The 26455-nt window shown below is 45.2% G+C and overlaps 4 protein-coding genes across 8 annotated transcripts in view; 1 reads left to right on the top strand and 3 right to left on the bottom strand.

Moving 5' to 3' along the window:
* The window catches only part of arap3 (ArfGAP with RhoGAP domain, ankyrin repeat and PH domain 3), a 27197-nt gene extending 26123 nt beyond the window's left edge, over nt 1-1074 (bottom strand). The window contains exon 1 of the mRNA XM_069531192.1: nt 452-1074. The gene's annotated coding sequence lies outside the window, so the exon portion shown is untranslated. The remainder of the gene's footprint in view (nt 1-451) is intronic.
* A 1619-nt stretch (nt 1075-2693) lies between these two features.
* Nucleotides 2694-12569, bottom strand: stard15 (StAR-related lipid transfer (START) domain containing 15). Of its 5 annotated transcripts, none has more exons than XM_069531205.1 (8): nt 12429-12569; nt 12169-12242; nt 9817-9917; nt 6326-6473; nt 6130-6233; nt 5807-5924; nt 4534-4586; nt 4036-4450 (listed from the first exon to the last, which is right to left on the bottom strand). In XM_069531205.1, exons 4-8 carry the CDS (start codon nt 6471-6473, stop codon nt 4238-4240), a joined length of 636 nt encoding a protein of 211 aa, XP_069387306.1. In that variant the 5' UTR covers nt 9817-9917; nt 12169-12242; nt 12429-12569; the 3' UTR covers nt 4036-4237. The 5 variants fall into 5 exon arrangements, with proteins under 5 accessions (XP_069387305.1, XP_069387306.1, XP_069387308.1 ...); XM_069531207.1 differs by having other exon boundaries at nt 12387-12522; XM_069531206.1 differs by having other exon boundaries at nt 12367-12491.
* Nucleotides 3066-4170, bottom strand: LOC138411520 (tetra-peptide repeat homeobox protein 1-like). The gene is made up of 2 exons (XM_069532082.1): nt 4164-4170; nt 3066-3772 (listed from the first exon to the last, which is right to left on the bottom strand). Exons 1-2 carry the CDS (start codon nt 4168-4170, stop codon nt 3066-3068), a joined length of 714 nt encoding a protein of 237 aa, XP_069388183.1.
* On the top strand, nt 11319-24231 carry tgfbi (transforming growth factor, beta-induced). The gene is made up of 17 exons (XM_069531196.1): nt 11319-11526; nt 11906-12004; nt 16909-16973; nt 17598-17755; nt 18344-18508; nt 18592-18738; nt 18814-18955; nt 19053-19265; nt 19417-19554; nt 20092-20234; nt 21557-21693; nt 22187-22317; nt 22899-23023; nt 23107-23209; nt 23301-23368; nt 23494-23518; nt 23610-24231. Exons 1-17 carry the CDS (start codon nt 11414-11416, stop codon nt 23663-23665), a joined length of 2028 nt encoding a protein of 675 aa, XP_069387297.1. The 5' UTR covers nt 11319-11413; the 3' UTR covers nt 23666-24231.
* The last annotated feature ends 2224 nt before the right edge of the window (nt 24232-26455 follow it).

A 26455-nucleotide genomic window follows, 5' to 3' on the forward strand; every position in this document is an offset into this window, starting at 1 on the left:
ATCATCATCTTTATCATCACCTTCATCTTCATCATCACCATTATCTTGATCATCTTCATCACCATCTTCATCATCATCATCACCATCACCATCATCAACTTCATCATCACTATCATCATCTTCATCATCACCATCATCATCTTCATCATCATCACCATCATCACCATCTTCATCATCACCATCTTCATCATCATCATCATCATCATCTTCATCATCATCATCTTCATCATCATCACCATCATCACCATCATCATCATCACCATCTTCATCATCACCATCATCATCATCATCACCATCTTCATCATCATCATCACCATCACCATCATCATCATCATCACCATCATCATCATCATCACCATCACCATCTTCATCATCATCATCACCATCATCATCATCATCATCATCACCATCAGCATCTTCATCATCATCATCATCATCATCACACACTCACCTTCATCAGGGTTTGAACCGACGGCCTGAAGTTGCTCAAAGACACGGAGCAGTCCTGAACCCAAACTGGCTCCAAGTCCAGGTCTTGTCCAATTCAAAGAGCATCAGATGACCCAGAAACTCAGAAATCCATAAAACCAGAAGACTGACGACGAACTGCTTCCTGCAGGACATACATTAGACCTGGTCCTGTCTCACCACAGACCACTTTAAAGTCTCTGTCGTCTGGTCTCAGTCCTCTGGTCTCTGTTCTCTGTCCTCTGGTCTCTGTGCTCTGTCCTCTGGTCTCTGTTCTCTGTCCTCTGGTCTCTGTCCTCTGGTCCCTGTCCTCTGGTCTCTGTCTCTGGTCTCTGTCCTCTGGTCTCTGTCCTCTGGTCTCTGTCCTCTGTCTTCTGTCCTCTGGTCTCTGTTCTCTAGTCTCTGTCCTCTGTCGTCTGGTCTCTGTTCTCTGTCTTCTGTCCTCTGGTCTCTGTCCTCTGGTCTCTGTCCTCTGTCGTCTGGTCTCTGTTCTCTGTTCTCTGTCCTCTGTCCTCTGTTCTCTGTCCTCTGGTCTCTGTCCTCTGTTCTCTGGTCTCTGTCCTCTGTCTTCTGTCCTCTGGTCTCAGCTCCGGAACAAACTCTGCTCTGAAACAGCATCAAGTTAAATCAATGACCACTGTGCCAGCTTCCGCCCACATTTCAAAATAAAAACCAGAAAAGCTTTTCTGGTTCTTGTTTGCTAAATAAAGTCCACATCCATTAATCGGTCGATTAATTTGTTAAAACGAAATAGAAATGAAAACATCCGGTGACCAATATGTCATATTATCATAAAATTATATTGTGTAAATGTCTATATTATGATTTTCAGAAGAGGAATTATCACCTCATTTTATTGATATGGAACAAAATCAATAAAAACATTTAAAGTAGAAATAATCAAATATACAGATTGTTAAGCTTAACATTATATATAAATAACATTTCTAATTAAAAACACAAATAAAGACTTTATTGAAGTTTCGAAATAAAACATGTAAATACATAAAGACTCTTACTTTGAAGTCCAATGTCCACCATGCTTTCCTCTGTCCTTATTGGCTAATTGAAACAGGAACAGGAAGCAGTTTGGTGTGTAAAATATGTGTAGTATGTTGTTGCATCTGTAGTATGTTGGCATGTGTGTAGTATGTTGTGTAAGTAGTAGTAAATGGTAAATGGTTTGTATTAGTAGTCTTGATGACACTCAGTCACACACACACTCATACAGTGAATCTAGTAGCAGCAGTTCTTTTCTATGAGGCGTTCAGCATCTTGCCTGAGGACACTTCGGCATGCAGATGGAGAAGACTGGGGATCCAACTGCCAACCTTCTGGTTGGAGGACAACCACTCTACCCCTCAGCCACAGCCGCCCCCTATGTTGTTATGTGTGTAGTATGTTGGTACATCTGTAGTATATTGTCTCATGTATACTATGTGGTTATGCCTGTAATATGTTGTCACTTCTATAGTATGATGTCACGTGTGTAGTATGTTGTCACGTGTATAGTGTGCAGCAGGTGTAGCTCAGCAGTACGTGGACTGAGTGGTCAGCAGCAGCAGTGAGGACGTCGTTGGCGAACACTGTGTCCTGTCCTCTGAGAGCAGTAAGACGTTGGACAGTGGTGGCGTTTCCTCTTCGCTGCCCTAACAACAATGGGAGCTGTGCAGACAGGAAACAGGAAGAGCCTGAGACAATAAAAGTGCACAGAGGATCCGGAATCGGCTGCATTCTTCAGCCGCTGGAGGAGGAAACAGTCACATAAAGTTTATCACGGCAGGAAAACCTCCATGTTCAGACGCAGGAGCTGCTTATTTAGTTTCATGTATTTAAAGTGTGTTTAGCGGCTCTGCAGTGTGTTACAGCTCTAATGCTCGCCGGTCATGTGTGGGACATGGTTACCATTAGCGCCACCGTGCGGTCTGTTGTTAATAAAGATCTGTCTGCAGGTCAGTTTGCATTCGGAACATGAATCAATGAAGTTCAGCTGTGACGTAAACTTGGTCTTTAAGGCGTCGTCACTTTCTCAAATTCAGCTCATTCTGTTTTTATTGTCAGTGAAGCTGTGACGTCATTCTGAGGTCACGGCTGGAATGATGCTGTCCACTTCGCTGCAGGACGTCCTGCATGTTTCATCAGCACGTGACAGAATAATGAGAAGCAGCTTGTGAAATTCTCCTTGTGTAATAAACTGTGACGAAAAAACATTTAAAAAATCAAAGTACATTATGAGTGAAGTAAACTGTATATTTATTTAACTCTGTTTCAGAACACAGCAACTGAAGATGAAAATCCTTCAAAAAGAAACTTGGTGGTTAAAAGATTTAAGTTTATGACCTTTGACCTCTGAGTCCTGCAGGACAACCACAGTCTCCTTCATGCACACTGACCCTGAGCTGCAGTTCAGGCTGTAGCAACTTTATCTGTCCACTGGGAGGCGCCACAGACTCACACACAGTCAGATTCAATCAATCAAACACCAAACATCAGCTGAGTGCCAGGATCAGCCTGTGATAGGCTGAGGGACCTGTCAATCAAAGCAACACCAATAAACAAAAATCTGTGATGATCTGCTACAAAAAGTCGAATCATGTTCAGGAGTGGAGAGAGACGAACCACGGACCAGGACCAAGACTAGGACCAAGACTAGGACCAAGACCAGGACTAAGACCAGGGCCAAGACTAGGACCAAGACCAGGACTAAGACCAGGACTAAGACCAGGACCAAGACTAGGACCAAGACTAGGACCAAGACTAGGACCAAGACCAGGACTAAGACCAGGACCAAGACTAGGACCAAGACTAGGACCAAGACTAGGACCAAGACCAGGACTAAGACTAGGACCAAGACTAGGACTAAGACCAGGGCCAAGACTAGGACCAAGACCAGGACTAAGACCAGGACCAAGACTAGGACCAAGACTAGGACCAAGACTAGGACTAAGACTAGGACCAAGACTAGGACCAAGACCAGGACTAAGACCAGGACCAAGACTAGGACCAAGACTAGGACTAAGACTAGGACCAAGACTAGGACCAAGACCAGGACTAAGACCAGGGCCAAGACTAGGACCAAGACCAGGACTAAGACCAGGACCAAGACTAGGACCAAGACTAGGACTAAGACTAGGACCAAGACCAGGGCCAAGACTAGGACCAAGACCAGGACCAAGACTAGGACCAAGACCAGGACTAAGATCAAGACCAAGACTAGGACCAAGACCAGGACTAGGATCAAGACCAAGATTAGGACCAAGACCAGGACCAGGACTAAGACTAACCCCAACGATTAAAAACTGATCTCATGTCCATATCGAACACGTGGGATAAAATCGAATCAACAGACTGAGCAGATTTAGTGGTTGGTCGAAAAAACCCACGATGAACAAAGTTAAAGATAAAAAGATGGTTTGACTTTAGATTTCGCAGATCGTTAGAGATCAGATAATTATATCGTTGATGTGATAACATCGTGAAGTTTAGTTTCACCACATGTTCTTCTTATCACTGCAATAAAAGCCCCTTTTTTATAATGTTAGGAATTGTCCTGATTGGTTGATGTGGTTTGGTGACCTCACTGGTAACCAGGGTAACACCTGTGAGGGAGAGTTAACCTGAACCTGGTTCAGTTCAGTCGGGACATGAAGGTGGAGTCAGAGCTGATGAACAATCACGTGACAGAAGAAACAAACACGCCATCACACTCCGGATGAACAAAGTGTATCTGGTGAAACAAAGCAACAGATGGTTTGTTGTGATGTCCAGGTTAAGTCTCGTCATCGCTGTGCTGCGTCTTCTCTTCGCTCACGCTGCTCTCGTCGATGTTCTCCAACGAGTCAGCTCGCTGCAGCGCCAGCTCCGACACGCTGATGCACGGCAACGTGTTCTGCTCCGGAAACATCCACGGCTTCTGGTTCGGGTTGTGCTTCCTCTTCCACTCCGGATACTTCAGAGACGCCTTGTAGATCTTCCTCATGGCCTGAGAGGACAAAGACAAAGTGAGACATAGAAACACGTCCCCTGTCCAGACCTGAGAGGACGGCAAACTGTTCACCATTTTACCTTCGGAGCCACAAACTGAGAGACTCTGTTCACCACCCACTTTGGTAATGAACCTGCGGACACAGAGCACAGGACGTTACCGTGACGATGTGGTCTCTACGTCTTTGTGAGGACAATTGACACAACATCTCTGTAAAAAGTTTTTGGAAACAAATGTGGAACATTACATGACAGGGAAATGACATTTCAGTTAAGTGGAGGCATTTTAATTATAATAATAATTATTATTATTGTTATTATGACCAGTCCCCGTTGTAAATGTGTCTGTTCCTAAATATTATATAGTAAAGATGTGTATTTGTTATGTTGTGTTCTGAACATCCAACATGGCGCTACAAGAGTGGCAGTCTGTTACAGCAGCTCCGACCCCCCCGTGTGTTTTAGTCTTCTTTTAATAGTTTTTTGTTTTTAAGCCTAACCTCAGCAGAGTTTATGCTCCTAATGCTGAGGGTAGTTTTATGCTGCTGTAATGTCGAAGTGTGGGATGAATAAAGTCGATCTTATATCGAAAAGATGGGGGTTTGTGCGAAGTGTTTTGGAGTTTCAGGGGTAAACAGCATTAGAGCAGAATCTGAAGTAACTGGAGAACAATTCTTCAGATGCAGTCAAACAACATAAAAACATAACATGTGTCATCAAGTGTCCACGAGCCCTGACATTCAAATTAACCTGGAAACAACGTCATTTACAGTTTTAGGCCTAAAACTCTGGATATCTTCCTCTGGAGCTGCGTTCGCACGTGGATCACAGAAGACTTGGTGTAAACGACTTTGTTTCAAGGCTAATTTGAATGTCAGGGCTCCTGGACACTTGATGACATCACAGGAGCAGAATGGAGGCTTGTGGTGTTTTTATGTTGTTTTATTACGTCTACTTCAGTTGTGTTAGATTTGGCTGCAACACTATTTTTCCCTCACACTCCAGAAGTGTTTTGTGTTTAAATACATGTCTCTTAAACTGTGGAGTGAATCAACAAACAGAAAGAAAACTTCAGTTCAGGTCCTGATAACTTGTGATGATTGTTAAAGTGTAAAGTGGCTCAGGTCAGCATGAGAGGAGGGAGGACACAGAGACTCTGACACGATAAAGACGACCGACGTCTGCAGTAAGACTGGTTTTCCCCTGTGGTGACCTTTCAGAGTGTAGAGACCCGAGCCGGCCAGGTTTGGACAAATATTCTTAAATACAAGATGGCTGTCCGTTCTACTTGGTTTTTTACACAGCACATACCTTTAGTCAGAGAAACCATCAGGTTCTAGCTTTATCATCTTACCTCTGGGATCCATCTGGGTCAGGTAGTAGAGGGTGGAGCTGGTGGCCCCGTTGGACTGGATCAGGTATCCGGTCAGCAGAGACACGGCTCGGACATAGTCCTTCTTTGGAGGGTGTTGCTGCACAGAAGACACGTTCACTTTAAAGAGTTCATTTAGTTTTCACTTTCACCTTTTCACGACAAGAACCTGTCTAACTTGGACCAGAACCAACAAGACAAACCTGTCGTAAATGACTACAACATGACAGACATTTGTCTTTTTAGATCAGAAGAGTGTCTCCTAACAACAGAGGAGACACTAACTGTAAATGTAAAGTCCTCACCGGGTGTTTGACGGAGTAGTTGATGATCAAGTAGTCGCTGCCGAGAGGAAGCCAAGATCTCATCGTTACAAAGTCTCTGTTCTTCAGAGGAGTCGGACATTTCCCTTCAAACACACAAAGTAACAGAACACGTCACAATGATGGAAATTAATCATTTCTTAAATCCAACACCAGATTCGTCACAGTCTCAACTGACAGGAGTAATATCCCACGTCTGCGTTGACGGTAAGTCTGCCAATGTCGTACGTGTCAATCATGTTGGTGTCCCACTTCCTGCGGTAGCTGGTGTCATGGAGGACGTCATACAGCGTCTCTGCAGTCACGTCTTTACACACTATCCTCATCTGGGACAGAGACAGTTATCACAAACACAATCAGACATTTCAACCATTTCTATATGTCAGTGTCAGCTGTCAATCATTACGTCTCATCATCAAATAACTAATTCAAACCAAACTGATCAGAAAAACTTGAACAAACATCAGTGAGATAAGAACGAGCTGAAATTAAAAAAACATCTTTAACAAACATTTATTTAACATCTACTTTGATTTTTTAGTTTGGTTCATGTCCCATCTGGTAACATGGAGGAGGAGGTTTATGATCTGTACTACAGTCAGACACCAGGGGGCGATCCTGATGCTTTGGATCTACTTATGGAGCTGTCATGTTGTCCATCTTTATTTACAGTCTGTGATCAGAAGAATCTTATGATCTGAACTCTGATCCACCTGCTGGATGTTACAAGAACTGCAGCTGGATCAGAATGTTGACGTGTGAAGAGCAAGAGATAAAGATGATTCATGATAATCGTGAAGAAGAGCAACTCTGTGTGTTCTCTTGTTCTGACAAACAGAACGAGGTGGACTGTGCTAACGTCATATTTATATTGTATATCTGAGGGGACGATGTTGTGAGACAAATTTTCACAAGTCTGTGGTAAAGGTTTAGGAACATGGAGGTTCTGTGAAGATGAGAACATGAAGTGTCCATCCGTCCACCAGATGTCCTCAGACTCTCCTCTCTGTCCCTGTCACCTGACTCCACCTGTCCCCAGGTTCCTCATTGTTAAAGCCACGACTTCTCATTTCCACCAGCTCCTGTTTCAGGTGAGCTGGTGTTTCACGTGTTCCCCAGTAGAGGTCATCTGATCTCCTCCAGTTGTGACATGTATTGTTTTCAGAGATGATGAAAAAATATATTTGCATAGAGTTATTTATTTTTAATTTCAAACACATCTCATTTTTTATTCTCTGTCGTGTTGTCTTTGTATTCCCAGCATCATGTCACCCGAACATTAGAGCGCTAACTCCTAACATGCTGGCACTAATGGTAACTTTAGTGTCCATGTTACAGTGTCCACGACTTCCCACGTTGACTGATTGATTTAATTTATTATCCCTGAGGGGCAATTTGTTTTACATGGTAATATAATATTTGCTGAATTATATCCAAACTGAATGATGACAGGAGGTTCCCATGGTTACCATATAAAACCACGTTGCAAGGGGGATTGTGCGTATATTATATAATAAATCAATCTTTGGATACGTATACGCACAATCCCCCTTGCAACGTGGTGGAGACACTTATCCACCTGTCTCTGAGACAGACCTCCCCTCCATCCTATCAGAGTGGACATCATGTGAGACGGCTGCTTTACTGTAGGACGTCACTTTTTTCCACTGCTGTAATCAGGAGCGCTGCAGTCATCGGATATCGTGAGTGTCAGTGAAACGCTCCATGTAACTCAATCAGCAGCATGAATCATTCATGAAGTCCTTCATGTCTTTGTCTGTCACTCTGTCCGTCTCCACCTCTGCTGCTCCATCAGTCTCTGTCACTGTGTTCTAACGTGTTACAATCTAGTTTAAATGAAGCGTCTGCAGCTCGAACCTCAGAAGGTTTCTGTCTTTAACTTTAACCTCATCAGGCCACTGATAAAAAAACAAGCAGCATCACAACTCGCTGCTAAACTGCAGCTCTGTTGCTAGGTGACAACAGTGACGGGGGGGACCCGAGCGTCTCATTCCAGTTCAGCCACTGATGAACGAATGATGTGATGTCATCAACAGCTGTAGAGTCACATGACACAACAGGAAGTCCAGACCATAAAGTCCACACAGGTGACTGTCTTCCTCCTACTCTCTGTTCTCCTCTGTCCTCTTCTGTCCTCCTCCACTGTCCTCCTCCCTCTACTGTCCTCCTCCGGCCTTCTTTGTCTTATTCTGTCCTCCTTCATCCTCTTCTGTCCTCCTCTTCTGTCCTCCTCCCTCTACTGTCCTCCTCCGTCCTTCTTTGTCTTATCCTGTCCTCCTTCATCCTCTTCTGTCCTCCTCTTCTGTCCTCCTCCCTCTACTGTCCTCCTCCGTCCTTCTTTGTCTTATCCTGTCCTCCTTCATCCTCTTCTGTCCTCCTCTTCTGTCCTCCTCCCTCTACTGTCCTCCTCCGTCCTTCTTTGTCTTATCCTGTCCTCCTTCATCCTCTTCTGTCCTCCTCCCTCTACTGTCCTCCTCCGTCCTTCTTTGTCTTATTCTGTCCATCTCCATCTTCTTCTGTCCTCCCTGAGAGTTAGTTGATGACTAGTTAAGGGTTGGTTAATGGTTAGTCAATAGTTAGTCAGAGGTTAGTTAAGAATTAGTTGAGGACTAGTTAATGGTTAGTCAACAGTTAGTCAGGGATTAGTTGAGAATTAGTTGCAGGTTAGTTAAGAGTAAGTTTGAGGTTAATCGAGGACTAGTTAATCGGAGGTTAGTTGATAGTTAGTTGAGGTTAGTTAAGGGTTGGTTAATGGTAAATCGATAGTCAGAGATTAGTTGGGATTAAGTTGATGGTTAGTTGGGAGTTGGTTGAGGGTTAGTTAGAGGTTAGTTGATGGTTAGTTGAGAGCTAGTCAGAGGTTAGTTGATGGTTAGTTGAGAGTTAGTTGAGAGTAGGGTCATTATAGTTAATTAAAACTAAAACTTAAACTAGCAATAAAAAAACAATTTAGTTAACTGAAATAAAAATAAAAACGACAAATACAAAAAAAACGATGACTTCCTGTCCTGCAGGTGATGGTTAAAGAATGAAATTAAAGGACTTGATGAACCGTATTTGTTGTCACACATTGTTTCATCCTTTTTCAGCTTCTACAAGTCGAAGCTTTCTCTTAATATCTGGAAAAACTCAAACTAAATAAAAACTAAACGGAAACTAGTCGATTCCTCAAAATAAAAACTAAACTAAAACTACAAAATCACTTGTTGAACTAACTAAAACTAAACTGAAATAAAAAAGCAAACTGAAAAAATAAATACAAATAAAAACTAATGAAAATTTCAAAACTGTAATAACCTTGGTTGAGAGTTAGTCAAAGGTTAGTTGATGGTTAGTTGAGAGTTAGTTAGAGGTTAGTTGAGGGTTAATTTGATAGTTAGTCATAGGTTAGTTGAGAGTTAGTCAGAGGTTAGTTGAGAGTTAGTCAGAGGTTAGTTGAGAGTAAGTCAGAGGTTAGTTGAGAGTTAGTTAGAGGTTAGTTGAGGGTTAATTTGATAGTTAATCAGAGGTTAGTTGAGGGTTAGTTGAGTTAGTTGGAGGTTAGTTGAGAGTTAGTCAGAGGTTATTTGATGGTTAGTTGAGAGTTAGTCCAGAGGTAGTCAGAGTTTAATTGATGGTTAGTTGAGGGTTAGTTGGTATATCCCTCACCTTGAGTTTCTGGACTGCCTTGCTCTCCTCCTCCCGGCACCACACCGTCACCCCTCCCTTGCTGTAGTGGCTGATCCATCCGTCGGTGCTCAGACACTGATCTTTGAACGAAGAGAAGTCAGAGTCATCAGGGATTTGAACCGGCATCTCTGCCACCACCAGAAAAAAAGATCCCACAGCAAAACAGAAGACTACAAAATGTCACAAAAAAGTGAAGGAGCTTCACATCATGTGCTGCTGCTTCACTGTACAGATGGAGAAGATGAAGTGCAGCTCTGCTCTGTCTCCCAGCTGAGGATCTTTGCTCCCACCCTCTGACTCTGAGCACAGCAGAGATGGAACAGAAGGTAAAGAGCTCTCACTCTGATTCTTCCTGCAGGATCCTGTCTCCAGGCTTTAAACCTGCACTCAACACACACACACACACACACACACACACACACACACACACACACACACACACACAAACACACACACACAAAGCAGCAGCAGCCGACACCTGTAGCTCAGGTAGAGCGAGAAAAGCTCAGGTATCAACAGACTATGCCCCCTGTTACCATAACGACACAACTCCTCATGTGACTTTAACATGTGACCCTCAGCCCAGACTCTGCCTCCTGATGACCAGCGTCCAGGATCTGTCGGTGACATCACATGCTGAGTGACAGTGTCAGGATAGGAGGAAGAAGAATGAGAAGAATTTATTTATGAAACATTTTAAAAAGCTGTTTAAATATCTAGTTCAGTGTAAAGTAATGATGAATCCAGACGCACACACAAACACTGGAATTAAACTTATTCTGGTAAAAGTTTAAAAGCAGAGTGATTGTCCCCCAGTGACACAGGACCGGTCCAGCACACATGAAGAACATGTGTTCTACTCCCAGACGAGCTGACACCAAACCTCTCAGACAGAAGAGTGGATCAGTCCAACCATTTTGTTTTTGCGACTGTTCCAAATTGCCAGTTTTGCACTAACAAAAAAGAACTTTAAACCAGAGTTTGTCAACTCCCGACACAAAAAAATCGCCACTGATGAACAAAGGCAAGTTTGAAAAAGGGTTTTTGTCAGTGGCAGCACTGTCTCCACCAGCCTGTGCACCTGATCCGTCTTCTTCACAAACAGAACCATGGAGCAGCAGCATGTCCATTCAGCTCTGCTACAGCCAGGGCAACATCCTCCCTGTGATAACATGGAGCAAGTTTCTGATCTATACTGCAGGCAGACACCAGGGGGCGATGAAGATGATTCAGTTTACAGGAGCTGTCATGTTGTTCATCCATCCAGGACGTGGCCATGTTTTTGTTCATGTTCCTGAATACAGTACAGAGTTCTCTGGCACATGAACGTAGCCTCCCCCCACTAACTGTTTAATATGACAAATTATCTCTGGACGTTTAAGTCTTTGTCCACAACAGGACAGGAATTCTTCTTCTGCTGTCGAAGCCGACCCCTGCCTTCTGCTCCTCCCTCTGCTCCTCCCTCTGCCCCCCCCCCCACTATAAACATGCTGGAGCTGGCTGAGGGGGGGTCAGTGTGAGCAGCTGAGGAAGGAAGACGAAGAGACGAGCGAAGCAGAGAACATTTTCAGTGAAGATGAAGGTGTGTGTGCTGGTTCTGGGTCTGATCCTGGTTCTGAGCCGGTGTGAGGCCCGCTCTCCTTATCAGGCTGTTTTGCAGCACAGCCGCATCCGAGGCCGCCAGCAGGGGTGAGCTCACATCTGTTTATACATCTGATTAACTATCTGATCAATTATCAATCCATCACATTTTACTTGTATTGTCTCATATTTCCAGTTTGTCATTGATGTTTACAAGGAGCAACATCCTCTGTTCTTAACTCAATAAAAGTAAAACTTTATTACCAGTAAATAAAGCTCAGGATCCCTCTCCCAGGACACACTGATCAATTATCTGATTTGATTTCATGTAACCACTCAGAGATTCATGAATCAGTTAACTGTGTGTGTGTGTGTGTGTGTGTACACGTCTGCAGCACACACTCTGACTCGTGTGTTTGCTGGAAGTTGTTGAGATGATGAAGACAAGTTGTCCGTCCTTTGATCCGCCATCTCTTTTCTCTTACAGACCAAACGTATGTGCAATGCAGCAAATTAAAGGAACCGACAGAAAATACTTCACCAACTGCAAACAGTGGTACCATCGCAAGGTCTGCGGCAAACCCACGTGAGTCCTTCATCATGTCTGTGTGCTCCAGTGATTGACCACTGTTCCTTTCAGAGAACCGTCGTCTATCAGTTCCACTGCAGAACCTGTGGGGTTCTCTGACAAATCAGCTAATGGTCAAATGACCAATCATTTTGCTTAATCACTGATCATCAATAATTTACCTCTGATGCTGAAGCATCTCACATGATGATTCTGATTCTCTCTGCTTGGATGTAAACATCATGTCATTTATCAGCTGAAACAAATAAATATAAAAATATTATTAGTTTTAAGAATTCTAATGATCTAACATTATATCTAATGTTCTATGATGTCTCACACACACACACACACACACACACACACACACACACACACACCCTGCTTTAATCCTGTTCACCTCATGCAGAGTGTGTCACAGCTGCTGCCAGTGCCTCATTACCAATGTGTGTGTGTCTGTTGTCATAGAAACTCTTGGTTCCTGCAGAGCTGAGACAGTCGTCTCTTTCTCTTTTCTGTCATCTTCTCTTTCTGTCGTCTCTTTTTCTTTCTGTCATCTTCTTCTCTTTCTGTCTTCTCTTTCTCTTTTTGTCTTCTCTTTCTCTTTCTGTTGTCCTCATCTTGTCTCACTTTCTTTCAGTCGTGTCTCAGTCTGTGATTGGACAGGGCGTTGAGCGCAGTTTGTAAACGTCCTCAGAGTCGAATGTTTCTCACAAACAGACTCTTTCAGGAAACTGGAAACTAAGGAAGTGAGAGTTTCTCTCACACACACACACACACACACACACACACACACACACACACACACACACACACACACACACACACAGACACACACACACACACACACACACTGTGAAAACACTCAACTCATATCACTGACAGTTTTATTACATTTACACTCATGGTGGGGGGGTGTTTGGAGTGTGGACTGTGTGTCTGTCTGTCTGTGTGTGTGTGTGTGTGTGTGTGTGTGTGTGTGTGTGTGTGTGTGTGTGTGTGTGAAAGAGAGAGAGAGAGAGAGAGAGAGAGAGAGAACAGTCCTGTCTTTGTCTCTGGTTGTGTATCAGTGTGTTTCTCTGGAGGAGGATCAGCAGGTCAGAGGTCAACAGAAGGAAGACTCATAACCCCCCCCACCCTTCCTCCTTGCAGACTTCTGTCCTCGTCTCCTAAAATTCCTTTACCCACAGAGACTCTGTCCACACTGAAGCGTCTCTGGTGAACGTGAACGGAACACAGACATGTTCCTGAACGTTTCCTGCAGTAAAATGTCTGGAAAATGTCAAAGTGAGCGAGTGGACGTGTTGATGACGGCCAGGTGTTCCACAAGGTTCAGTCCTGGGTCCTCTTCTCATCTGTACCTTTATCGCTTGTTTCCATCACAGCAGACTCAGTCACTCTGTAATACTCTGTTTATCGACACTTCAGCTTGTTGACGTTATGAACGAGTCTTTGTGTCGTCTGTCTCCTCCGACATCACACAGCATCCCTGGAAACGTCATTTCACCCTCATGAACCTTCTCCTCAGGTTTATTGTTTTAATCTGCAGCCATTTTCCGTTCGCTTGAATCAGGAAGGAGTTTTTATTTTCATCTGAGAATCAGAGTGAAGGACGACGCTGTGCTGCAGGAAAGGTTTTTCACTCTGTCAGACATTAGAGCTGTGTTTTTCTCTCTGGACGCTTTGGAAGTTTCCCTGCAGCGGTTCGACCCCAGCAGCTGAATTACTGCGACCTCGCTCTGTTTGTTTTGTCAGAAATCCACAGCGGCCATCTTTGTTTATGTGGAGAACAAACGAGAGTCGAGTTTCCATCTGGTTTGATAATCAGTCCAGTGTGTTCCAACACACACACACACACACACACACACACACACACACACACACAGTCAGTAGCTGATCTCCATCTGTTTACATTTTACTGACGTTGTGATTGGACGCTGCAGAAGCTGTGGGAGTTTTTACCCTTTTCTGTCTCAGATGGGAACTTTGATTAAAGAACCAGAGACTAGAGACCAGAGACTAGAGACCAGAGACTAGAGACCAGAGACGAGACTACACCAGAGACTAGAGACCAGAGACCAGACTACACCAGAGACTAGAGACCAGAGACCAGACTACACCAGAGACTAGAGACCAGAGACTAGAGACCAGAGACTAGAGACCAGAGACGAGACTACACCAGAGACCAGAGACGAGACTACACCAGAGACTAGAGACCAGAGACCAGACTACACCAAAGACCAGAGACCAGACTACACCAGAGACTAGAGACCAGAGACCAGACTACACCAGAGACTAGAGACCAGAGACCAGACTACACCAGAGACTAGAGACCAGAGACTAGAGACCAGAGACTAGAGACCAGAGACGAGACTACACCAGAGACCAGAGACGAGACTACACCAGAGACTAGAGACCAGAGACCAGACTACACCAGAGACTAGAGACCAGAGACTAGAGACCAGAGACTAGAGACCAGAGACGAGACTACACCAGAGACTAGAGACCAGAGACGAGACTACACCAGAGACTAGAGACCAGAGACCAGACTACACCAGAGACTAGAGACCAGAGACCAGACTACACCAGAGACTAGAGACCAGAGACTAGAGACCAGAGACTAGAGACCAGAGAGCAGAAACTAGAGACCAGAGACCAGACTACACCAGAGACTAGAGACCAGAGACAAGAGACCAGAGACAAGAGACCAGAGAGCAGAAACTAGAGACCAGAGACCAGACTACACCAGAGACTAGAGACCAGAGACTAGAGACCAGAGACTAGAGACCAGAGAGCAGAAACTAGAGACCAGAGACGAGACTACACCAGAGACTAGAGACCAGAGACTAGAGACCAGAGACCAGAGACCAGACTACACCAGAGACAAGAGACCAGAGACAAGAGACCAGAGACCAGAGACTAGAGACCAGAGACCAGACTACACCAGAGACTAGAGACCAGACCAGAGACTAGAGACCAGACCAGAGACTAGAGACCAGACCAGAGACAAGAGACCAGAGACAAGAGACTAGAGACCAGAGACAAGAGACCAGAGACAAGAGACCAGAGACCAGAGACGAGACTACACCAGAGACTAGAGACCAGACCAGAGACCAGAGATGAGACTACACCAGAGACTGGAGACCAGAGACTAGAGACTAGAGACTAGAGACCAGAGACTATAGACCAGAGACCAGAGACTAGAGACCAGAGACGAGACTACAGCAGAGACAAGAGACTAGAGACCAGAGACTAGAGACCAGAGACAAGACTTCACCAGAGACAAGAGACCAGAGACAAGAGACCAGAGACCAGAGACGAGACTACACCAGAGACAAGAGACCAGACCAGAGACAAGAGACCAGAGACAAGAGACCAGAGACCAGAGACTAGAGACCAGAGATGAGACTACACCAGAGACTAGAGACCAGACCAGAGACTAGAGACCAGACCAGAGACAAGAGACAAGAGACCAGAGACAAGAGACCAGAGACAGGAGACAAGAGACTAGAGACTAAACCAGAGACTAGAACAGAGACCAGAGACCAGAGACCAGAGACTAGAGACCAGAGATGAGACTACACCAAAGACTAGAGACCAGACCAGAGACTAGAGACCAGACCAGAGACAAGAGACAAGAGACCAGAGACAAGAGACCAGAGACAAGAGACCAGAGACAAGAGACCAGAGACAAGAGACCAGAGACAAGAGACTAAACCAGAGACTAGACCAGAGACCAGAGACCAGAGACAAGAGACCAGAGACTAGAGACTAGAGACTAGAACAGAGACCAGAGACCAGTTCTTCTATGCTCTGAGGTTCTATGTTCCGTATCATGAACATTTCTTTTGATTTCCGATGGTTTTAAGTCATTGTAATGCAGTAACTGTTTTACACTCTGGTTGTAGAATCTATAAATGTGGTTAGTGGTCACGTCCCTGTTGCAGTGCATCATGGGTGGTTAAATGAACAGAGTTTTCCTGGATGCTTGTGGTTCTGAGGTGAACTGGAACGTGGTGTTTTTCCTGGCAGCGGCTCTGGTTCCTCCTCAGGCGTCTGCTCAGGCTGCAGATTCTTCTGGTCTCTGAGGAAATGAGCTTTATGAGCCCAGACGGCTGAGACGCATTTATGATGGAAATCTCTACAGGAAGTCGTGGAGGTTCTGCTGCCACGCTTCATTACTGTCCACATGTGCTGAGAGCCGCCATCAGGCTCAGAGGTCCCACAGGAGGGCAGAGGGTTTCGAACCTGAAACCTGGTGATCCAAGAAGCAGCAGAGTTCACAGTAGTGTGATGACGGTTGTGGAGTCAGTGATTCTGAGCTGTAACGGGACACAGCTGCTCACAGCTGGACGAGCTCAGCAGGAAACAGCTTCAATTTCACTGTTCGTCAGGTTTTAAAAGCTCGTTCCAACTCTTCAGCTGATTCCATAGTTCATAGATTTCATGTCTCTTCCTTAAAGTCCTAAACAACAACTTCAACTGGTTTCTACCATTCAAAGATCAAACCGTTCATCTCGTTCAGGACATGCTGGTTCTTCACAGAGCAGTTCTAAAAGAACTGGCACAAGTCCAGAGAAGGCTCTCACCAAATCTAGTCTGTGGGAGGCTTCTAAAGTGGTGACATCACACGAGTAACTGATGACATCATCACCTTAATTTCAGCAGGAAATTCATTTTTATAGTTGGACCTAAAGTTCTCACGTGTTCCATGTTCCTGAATAAAGTTGAGCTGCTGCAGAAAACCAGGAAACTCACTCATCTGAAATCATCACACATCAGCAACACGTCTCAGTGGTCCTGATCGCTGTCATGGGGGGAGGGGTCATTATATAGGGAGGAGTTGGTGTAGAGGGAGGGGTCAGTGGATAAGTAGGGGTCATGCTCTGATTGATGGAAGCGTCTCCTGCTTTGTTTTTCAGTGTGATCACATACGAGTGCTGCCCAGGATATGAGAAGATTCCTGGAGAGAAGGGATGTCCTGCTGGTATGACCTCTGACCTCTGACTCCCCCAAACACACAAGTCAAATTTCATAATACAACACACAATATAAATGTAGTTGTATCACCATACAATGACTTTCTATTCTATTCTACAACACAATTCAACAGCCTCAAACAGGAGGGAATATATTTAGAAGGTAAACGAACACAGTGACAAAGCTACAGATGCATTTCTAGATGTTTCTGGAGGAGGTGGAGACTCTGCGACTGATGGAGGTGGAGACTGTTTGAGTTTATCATGTGGTCACGATTCTGACGTCAATAATATGTCGTCCATTGAAAACACTAAGCTCAGTTAGTGACAGATCATGACTGATTTAATCTTCCCTCTGGTGTTATGTAGTTTTTTTGTGGAAGATAAAATTTGGTAAAGTTAATGAGTTCAAAAGAAAACACCTCGTCAGTATTCTAAAGGTACTTCTACACAATCGTGATGTCACATCACACTGTCCTATGATTGTATAATGGATGACGAGCGGCTAGTCTGACACGCCCATTAACAAAGCCAGGTAGAGTCATACAAACACTGGAAGCTGTTGACCAATTACAACAAACCTTCAAGACAGAACGTGCTGTTGTCAGGATTCATTGTGTGTGTTTCTGTAGCTCTGCCTCTGGTCAACATCTACAACACTCTGGGTGTCGTCGGAGCCTCCACCACTCAGATGTACTCTGAACGAGCCAAACTGAGGGAGGAGGTTGAAGGTCCAGGAAGCTTCACCTTCTTCGCCCCGAGCAATGAGGCCTGGGCCGCCCTGCCCACAGTCAGTACCAGTCACAATCCGCCCGTGAAAATAGTACCAGATGCACTATTTCCTACTTTTTTCTCAAACATGACAGCGACCTCAAGAAGCCACCTGGCACCAGAACAGATGAACTGCTGTCAAAACACATTGATCTCATAGAAACCACCTCTCCTCTGACGAGCACCCACCGATCCTCATGACGTGTGACATTGTGTGACACCGTGTGACATGAGTGTGTGAGTGTGTGAATGTGTGTGAGTGTGTGAGTGTGTGTGAGTGTGTGTGTGTGTGTGAGTGAGTGTGTGAGTGTGTGTGTGTGTGTGTGTGTGACATGAGTGTGTGAGTGTGTGTGAGTGTGTGTGTGTGTGTGAGTGAGTGTGTGTGTGTGTGTGTGTGTGTGTGACATGAGTGTGTGAGTGTGTGAATGGCTGACTGCAAAACTGTAAAGCTTTGAGTGGTCATCAGGACTAGACACACTCCATATGAGTAATTAGCATTTACCATTTACAGTTTAATGCACTGTGTTATGCGGAAGTTTCTCTCACATCGACAACAGTTGTGCGTTCATGCTTTAACCGTGTTGTGTTTATTGTCGTCATGCTGCAGGAGATCCTGGATGCTCTAGTAAGTAATGTGAACATCGAGCTCCTGAACACTCTTCATTACCACATGGTGAACCGCCGACTGACCTCAGAGGAGCTGAAACATGGATCCTCGTTCGCCTCAATGTTCCAGGACTTCCACGTTCACATCCACCACTACAGCAATGGAGTCAGTGACACACTGTGACACACAAGCACCAACACATCATTACTTTATCAACACTGATGACCTCCTTTATCTCACCTTGTCAGATCATGACAGTGAATTGCGCTCGTCTGATCAAACCTGACCAACATGCCACCAATGGCATTGTGCATGTGGTTGATCGTGTCATCACCGCCATCTCCAGCAACTTAAACATGCTGATCGATGTTGATGAGGACCTTGAGACGCTGTGTGTGAGTACACCAGGTCTTACCCAGGTTCAGGCTCAGGATTCAGACACTGACTTCCTGTGATTCTTTTTTTTCCAGACGGCCATTGCCGCTGCAGGTTTGACCCCCATGTTGGAAAGCGAGGGTCAGTACACCATCTTCGCTCCCACCAACGAAGCCTTCAAGAAGATTCCTCAGGAGACCCTGACCAGGATCCTAGGAGACCCAGTGGCTCTGAGAGGTGGCCAGCAGGAAGCGCTCTGATTACACTGCTGTTTTACTTGTTAAGACAAACTTAAAGAAGTGGATTGATGTGAGTCCTCCTCTGTTCCCCTCAGACCTGCTGAACTACCACATCCTGAAGCAGATGCAGTGTGCTGAGTCAATCGTGTCGGGGACTCCGATGGAGACGCTGCAGGGAACTGTTCTGGAGGTCGGTTGTGACGGAGACCACATGACCCTGAATGGTAAGGCCATCATCACCAAGAAAGACCAGCTGGGAACCAATGGAGTCATCCACTACATCAACGAGCTGCTCATCCCAGACTCAGGTACTGCTACTACTGTTAATGCATTCACTACCACTACTACTGTTACTGCTACTACTGCTACACTTAAAGCCACAGTACAACTCATACATTCTACTCATAAAAGTACTCGTAGTGATACTTGCAGTACTCACAGTATCATTGTCTGTTTCAGCGAAAACTCTCCTGGAGCTCGCTGAAGGTTCACCTGTTACCACGGCAACCACATTGTTTGTTGAAGCTGGTCTGAGCCCCCACCTGACGGGTTCCGAAGCTCTGACCATGTTAGCTCCGCTCAATGACGCCTTCAAAGGTAACGCTCACACTCCTTTGATCCTCATTAAATATCGGTGAGACTGCCCCGAGTGTTCAAAACTACCTGTCTGTCTGTCCACCTGTCTGTCTCTCTGATCACCTGTCTGTCCACCTGGCCGTCCACTTATCTGACCACCTATCTGTCTCTCTGACCACTTGTCTGTCCACTTGTCTGACCACCTGTCTCCCTGACCACTTGTCTGTCTCTCTGACAGTTTGTCTGACCACCTGTCTGTCTCTCTAAACACCTGTCTGTCCACTCATCTGACCACTTGTCAGTCTCTCTGACCACCTGTCTGTCCACCTTTCTGTCTCTCTGACCACCTGTCTGTCCACCTTTCTGTCTCTCTGACCACCTGTCTGTCCACTTTTCTGTCCACTGATCTGATCACCTGTCTGACCACCTGTCGGTCTCTCTGACTACCTGTCTGTCCACTTTTCTGTCTCTCTGACCACCTGTCTGTCCACTTTTCTGTCTCTCTTACCACCTGTCTGTCAACCTTTCTGTTACTCTAACCACCTGTCTGTCTCTCAGGCAGTGTGACGATGTCTCCCGACATGAAGAAGCTGATGACTAATCACCTGGTGAAGCAGCAGTTGTCCTCTAAGTCTCTGTACCACGGTCAAGAGCTGGAGACACTGGGAGGCATCACACTCAGAGTCTTCGTCTACAGAAACGTATGAACGTTTGGTTTGTTCTTCACTTTCTTTGTTCGTATCACTTTGATGTCACGTGACATTGTGATGAGTTGTGTAGACACGTCCCCTAACAAAGCAGGTAAAGAGAGAGGCCGACATTTCCTTCACATGCTGGAAGCTGTTGACCAATCACAACAGAGAGGACCAGCTGACCAATCAGAGCTGACTTTATTAGGAGGGGGGGCTTAAGGAGCTAAAGCCAAGTGTTGGAGACAGAGGTAGTTGATCCTGTTGACCGAGACAGCATTAAACAATAGAAGAAGAAGAGGAAGCAGCTGCACCTCTGACAATATAATGTTGGAATCACGAGGACGTTAATTTGGTGCATTTGAACTAGTATGGAGTACTGTAGTACTGTGGAGTACTGTAGTACTGTGGAGTACTGTAGATCATTTAACTGAAGTGTGACTTTTGATTCTCTGATGTCACTTCATACATGTTCTACATCTTTTTAATCCTGCTCCAACTTCAATTTTCATTGGTTGAGTCTATCCGACTGTGTCATCTGTTGCCGGGCAGATGGAGTGGAAGGTCTGCCTTCATCGGTTGTGGATGTTGTCTCTGTGTGATGATGTCATCAGGTCACTGAGTTGGTTTCTGCATTTCATGAATATGTTTTGTTGGATTGAGATAATATGGTGACTCAGCTCGTTCCATCACTGCGACCACATGTGTTGATGACATCCTCCCACACGAAGCCAGGCCGGTCACTGCTGTGGTTCTGTGGCCAAGCATCAACCAGTCGTCAGTCATGTCACAGATTAGTGCACAGAACCATTTCATAACTGGTGGAGGTGAACACGACTCCTCAAGGAACTGTTAACACTTTGTCTCCCAATGTCTTTGTCTTGTTATGGATCGTGACAGGGACGGGAGACTGACTCTGGTTGTCTCCAGCGTCGTCTTCACGTCTTTCAGAACTCGTGGGTGGTTCATGTCTCCTCAGCAATTAGCTCTGCATACCACAAGACATTTCCTGTTCCCACAGCTGCTAAGTCTTTCCAGACACAGAGTTGTCTCAGTGTGTGTGTGTGTGTGTGTGTGTGTGTGTGTGAGACTCACCAGTTTTCAGACTGTGCAATGTTGTGTTATTTTTGTATAAAATTAATATTGTAGAAACCACCTGGTCCGCTTTTATAAAAACATCTTTGACACCATATCTAGAGATTCAGAATTAGAGACATCAGTGAATAAAGTATCATGAGTGTACTGGTAATATAATTATAGTTATCATCATAATAATAATCAGTATGTGGAGAATGAATCATGTTCAGAACTCGTGTCATGTTTCTGTGTTATAGAACCTGTGCATCGAGAACGCCTGCATAGCTGCTCACGATAAGACCGGACGTTACGCCTCCATGTTTACTGTGGACAAGGTCCTCACTCCACCAATGGGAACCATCATGGACATCCTGAAGGCAGACGACCGCTTCAGGTGAGAACACGTCTTAATCATGTTTACCTGGAAAAGAAATTGAAGAAAGAGACATTGTTTTCCTCCTGACTGTTCAACCGTGGAAAATACTGACACACAAAGGCAAACACTAGTAAACGATAGTAGATGACAGTAAACACAGGTAAACACCACAGGTAAATTGCGGTGCAGTACTAAAATGTAGTAAACTCTGGTTTAACTGTATGTTACCACAAAAATACTACTTCTACAACTGCTACTGTTCCCAATGTGCATCATAGTAAAAAAAAACAACCTAAAATGTCCCATCTGCTAACATGGAGGAGACAGGGTTTATGACTGCAGCCAGCCACCAGGGGGCAGTCTAAATCTTTTTTGCTCCACTTTGAGAAGCTGTCACGTAAATGTAGAGTTGTTGTGATCAGAGACGTCAGCAGCGTCACATGATAAACCACCATGCTCCCACCCCTCAATTCCACTAAGGTGTAAGAAACAAACACACCTGTGTTTTCAGTCTCCTGGTCGGTGCCATCCAGACCGCAGGGATGACAGAGTTGTTGAACCAGCAGAGGGTGCTCACCTTCTTTGCTCCCACCAACAACGCCTTCAACGCCCTGCCACGTCTCCAGCTCAACAACCTGTTTCGTGAGTACAACACATCGCAGAAATCCACGGTCGACCTGTGAACAAAGTTTAAAAACGAGAAGAACACGCTACATCACACTTCGTCATGTAAACATATCCAGTTCGCCAATGTTTTGCAATTCACACCCTCAGTTAAACTCACTGTAACTTTGTGCCTTGATTAAAACTACAGATTTCTGCAGGTTTGAAAATATGAAGTAAAACAGTAGGTCAGGTTGTTTTTAAAGAGACCTCACAGACTGAAGCTGAGGTGAAAACATCTGGATCGTGCGACGTCTCTGCTCCTTCTCGTCTCAGCTGCTCCTTGTTTGGTCCGAACGTCTCCAACAGTTTACATGACTGTTGAATGTGGTTTATATAAACTGTTGGTGCTGCTGCCGAATAAAGACTTGAGGACTGAGGTCTGAAAGCTCCGCCCCCTCTTTCATCACATCATTGTCAGATTGATCAGGATCAGATCCAAGATTCTAAAACTGAGGCTTAACTTGTTCCAACGGATTTAAAACTTGAAGTCAAGTCATTGACAGGAAGTGACTGACAGGGCCAATCCGCTGTCACCGCTGGCCTCTCTTTGTTACCAGGCAACCCTCAGGAGCTGACGGCCATGCTCCGGTATCACCTGGGGGAGGGTGTGTTGGTCAGTGGGGGCGTGGGATCTCACACTAGAGTCAAACCTCTGCAGGGAGAGAAGCTGGAGCTGGGCGTGGTCAGTGCTCGCTCCTCACTCATCAATACTTTTCATCTATCATCGATCATTCATTAGCTTGACCATGAATTACTTCCTTTCAGCGGAACTACACCGTCTATGTCAACAAGGTCCCGGTGGCCGACGCAGACCTGATGGCGACTAACGGAGTTGTCCACGCAGTCGACAGCATCATCAGATCTCTGCGTGAGTCTCAGCCTCTTTATTTCATCTGCAGATTATTATACCTTCACCTGCGGCCCTGCTTCCCCCTGATGATGATTATGTCTCTCTGCAGCTCCCAAAGTGGACAGAGAACAGGCCGACGGACCTGATACTCCTCTCAGATCAGCTGCCCTCTATAAGGTGAGTAAAGAAAACAGCTGATCACCTGTCAGGTGATGTCAGTGAACACGAGGACTCTTAACAGTCACAGCTGGTTTCAGATTGCAACCTTTACTGGAATCTGACCCCTTCTCTCTGTCTCACAGGTCGAGGCTAAGAGCTTCAGGAACGGTGAGTTTGTTCAGGTGCTTGAAAAGTTCAAACTTTATTGACACAGCGTTGAATCGTTCTCTCGTCAACTCGCCGTGTCTCTCTGTTTCAGACGACCTCTTCCAGAAGGTGATCCGAAGTCGCTCCAGCAGGACGATGAGTCAGTAAGAGACTCGCCACAACGTCCGAGGAACCAAAGAATGAGAACCACAGAACACCCCCCCCAAAGGGTCAAATGTCACAGACCTTAAAGGAAAAATCCCTGAAATCCTGGAACATGCTGCCGTTTGTTCCCTGAGAGCAGGAAATGTTTCAGTCCTTTTCATTCAAACCAAAGATTCTGGTCAAACACGTGCCAACGATTTATTGAGAAAATAACTTTTTCCAACAACATTTTTTCATGGCCTCTGTGGGTTGTGAAAAGGCATTCGGGGTAGTTTTTAAGACCAGTGATAAAAATGGGTCAAACAGATGAAGGTTCTTAATCACGTTTTTATTTTCAACAGTGTTTTATTTTCTGTGTACTGTAAAAAAACCAAAACAAATTCTGATCAAATTTCCAGAGTTTGAAGTGTAACGTCCTGCAGCCTGAGGTCAGAGGTCAGCCTCGCACTGTGACCTGCTGACTTCTGCAGATTCTTAGGATTTTTTCTTTGCTCTGTTTTGTAAAATAAAACATGAAAAAATGTCTGTAACTGAAACTGTGTCTTTCTGAATAAAAGCCTCAGAGTTCAGGTTCATGTCTCCTGCAGAGCGTTAAATCATCTGTAATCTGTGCACGAAACATCTGTGCACGCTCCCCACCGCAGGAGCAGGATCAGCTTTATGAAACGTTAACATGTTCCAGGTGAGGAACAGTGAACGCCTCACAGTGTGTGTCTGTGGGGGGGGGGGGGGGGGGGGGGGGCAGTTAATTTTAATCCTGAGTTTCACAAACACACATTTTAATATTTAATTGATTCATTATATTTTATATTTTGTATAAAGTTAAGACAAAGTGACTTCGGAATAAAACGACTAGACAGAAGCAGACTGAGGCTTTTATTATGAAATATATGGATCGTCTGTGTCTATAGTTATGAGGCCAATTTTGGTTCAATACAATAATTGTAACCAGGGTTAGAATTAGTTCACCCTGGGGTCATGGTTAGGGTTGGGTGAACTGACCCTAACCATGACCCCAGTTCACACTTAAAAGAATTAGCTAATTCATTCCGTTTTTTATTGGGATGATGTAGACGACAAATTTGTATTTGGTTATATAACGATGATCTTGGATCACGAATCCGGATCCTCACTTTAACTCTGAGTCCTGACTGTGAGCGTCACATGTTGAGTTCACACTAAGTTACTTCATGTACTGATCAGGTCCTGATAACTAGTGATGAGTGTTAATGAGTTACAGTGAGAGCAGCTCAGAGTGGAGGAGGAAACAGAAACTCCAGCTCGGTCCAAACCAACTGATCATTGAGCAGCTGAGGACCAGAGAGAAACTCTGTGTTTCCACTGTTTGTTCCACTGTTCTTCAACAAAGTCACTGACCTGCTTCATGTTAACACACAAGACCGAATCTCACCTGACTGCTAGGAACCTGGGTGTGACACTGGACAGTCAACTCCCCCTTCCTGCCAACATTACGGCAACAACCTGCTCATGTAGATACATGCTGCACAACATCAGGAGAATACAGCCCCTTCTCATTCAGAAGACAGTACAGGTTCTAGTCCAGGCTCTGGTCCAGGCTCTGGTCCAGGCTTTGGTCCAGGCTCTGGTCCAGGCTCTGGTCCAGGCTCCAGGCTTTGGTCCAGGCTTTGGTCCAGGCTCTGGTCCAGGCTCTGGTCCAGGCTCTGGTCCAGGCTTTGGTCCAGGCTCTGGTCCAGGCTCCAGGCTCTGGTCCAGGCTCTGGTCCAGGCTTTGGTCCAGGCTCCAGGCTTTGGTCCAGGCTCTGGTCCAGGCTCTGGTCATTTCACATCTAGACTATGGCACCTCCCTCCTGGCTGGTCTACCTGCTAGTCCTATCCAACCTCTGCAGCTCTTCCAGAATGCAGCAGCTCGACTGGTCTTCAACCTAAGTTCACTCACACTCCTGCTGTGAACGGATCAGGTCCAGTCTACATCCAGGACACAGTCAAACCTTACACCCCAGGCCTTCCACGTCGCTCTGCATCGACCAATCAGCTGCTCCCTCACTGAGCGCTAACACTCAACAGAAACAGACTGTTTGCTGTCCTGGCTCCTAAATGATGGAACGAGCTCCACATTGACACCAGGACAGAAAGTCTCCACGTCTTCCACCACAGACTAAAGACACATGTCTTCAGACTGCACCTCGGTGAGGAAGAGGACGTCTATCTTAGGTTTAGGTTAGAGGGTTAGTCTTAGGTTTAGGTTAGAGGGTTAGTCTTAGGTTTAGATTAGAGGGTTAGTCTTGGGTTTAGGTTAGAGGGTTAATCTTAGGTTTAGGTTAGAGGGTTAGTCTTAGGTTTAGGTTAGAGGGTTAATCTTAGGTTTAGGTTAGAGGGTTAATCTTGGGTTTAGGTTAGAGGATTAGTCTTGGGTTTAGGTTAGAGGTTTAATCTTAGGTTTAGGTTAGAGGGTTAATCTTAGGTTTAGGTTAGAGGGTTAGTCTTAGGTTTAGATTAGAGGGTTAATCTTGGGTTTAGGTTAGAGGGTTAATCTTGGGTTTAGGTTAGAGGGTTAGTCTTGGGTTTAGGTTAGAGGGTTAGTCTTGGGTTTAGGTTAGAGGGTTAATCTTGGGTTTAGGTTAGAGGGTTAATCGTGGGTTTAGGTTAGAGGGTTAATCTTGGGTTTAGGTTAGAGGGTTAATCTTGGGTTTAGGTTAGAGGGTTAGTCTTGGGTTTAGGTTAGAGGGTTAATCTTGGGTTTAGGTTAGAGGGTTAATCGTGGGTTTAGGTTAGAGGGTTAGTCTTAGGTTTAGATTAGAGGGTTAATCTTGGG

This window comes from Paralichthys olivaceus, chromosome 9 (genome assembly GCF_024713975.1).
Source record: "Paralichthys olivaceus isolate ysfri-2021 chromosome 9, ASM2471397v2, whole genome shotgun sequence".
Classification (NCBI taxonomy): domain Eukaryota; kingdom Metazoa; phylum Chordata; class Actinopteri; order Pleuronectiformes; family Paralichthyidae; genus Paralichthys; species Paralichthys olivaceus.

Bases quoted from the DNA above. Each gene is read 5' to 3' on its own strand.
- stard15 (XM_069531203.1), bottom strand. From the start codon at position 9,963: ATGCCGGTTCAAATCCCTGATGACTCTGACTTCTCTTCGTTCAAAGAT. The intron at 6,474-9,816 runs GTGAGGGATATA...TCTCTGTCCCAG, and splicing joins AGGCAGTCCAGAAACTCAAG to ATGAGGATAGTGTGTAAAGA. The intron at 6,234-6,325 runs GTCAGTTGAGAC...GTGTGTTTGAAG, and splicing joins AGACGTGGGATATTACTCCT to GGAAATGTCCGACTCCTCTG.
- tgfbi (XM_069531196.1), top strand. From the start codon at position 11,414: ATGAAGGTGTGTGTGCTGGTTCTGGGTCTGATCCTGGTTCTGAGCCGG. The intron at 11,527-11,905 runs GTGAGCTCACAT...TTTCTCTTACAG, and splicing joins ATCCGAGGCCGCCAGCAGGG to ACCAAACGTATGTGCAATGC. The intron at 19,266-19,416 runs GTACTGCTACTA...TGTCTGTTTCAG, and splicing joins GCTGCTCATCCCAGACTCAG to CGAAAACTCTCCTGGAGCTC.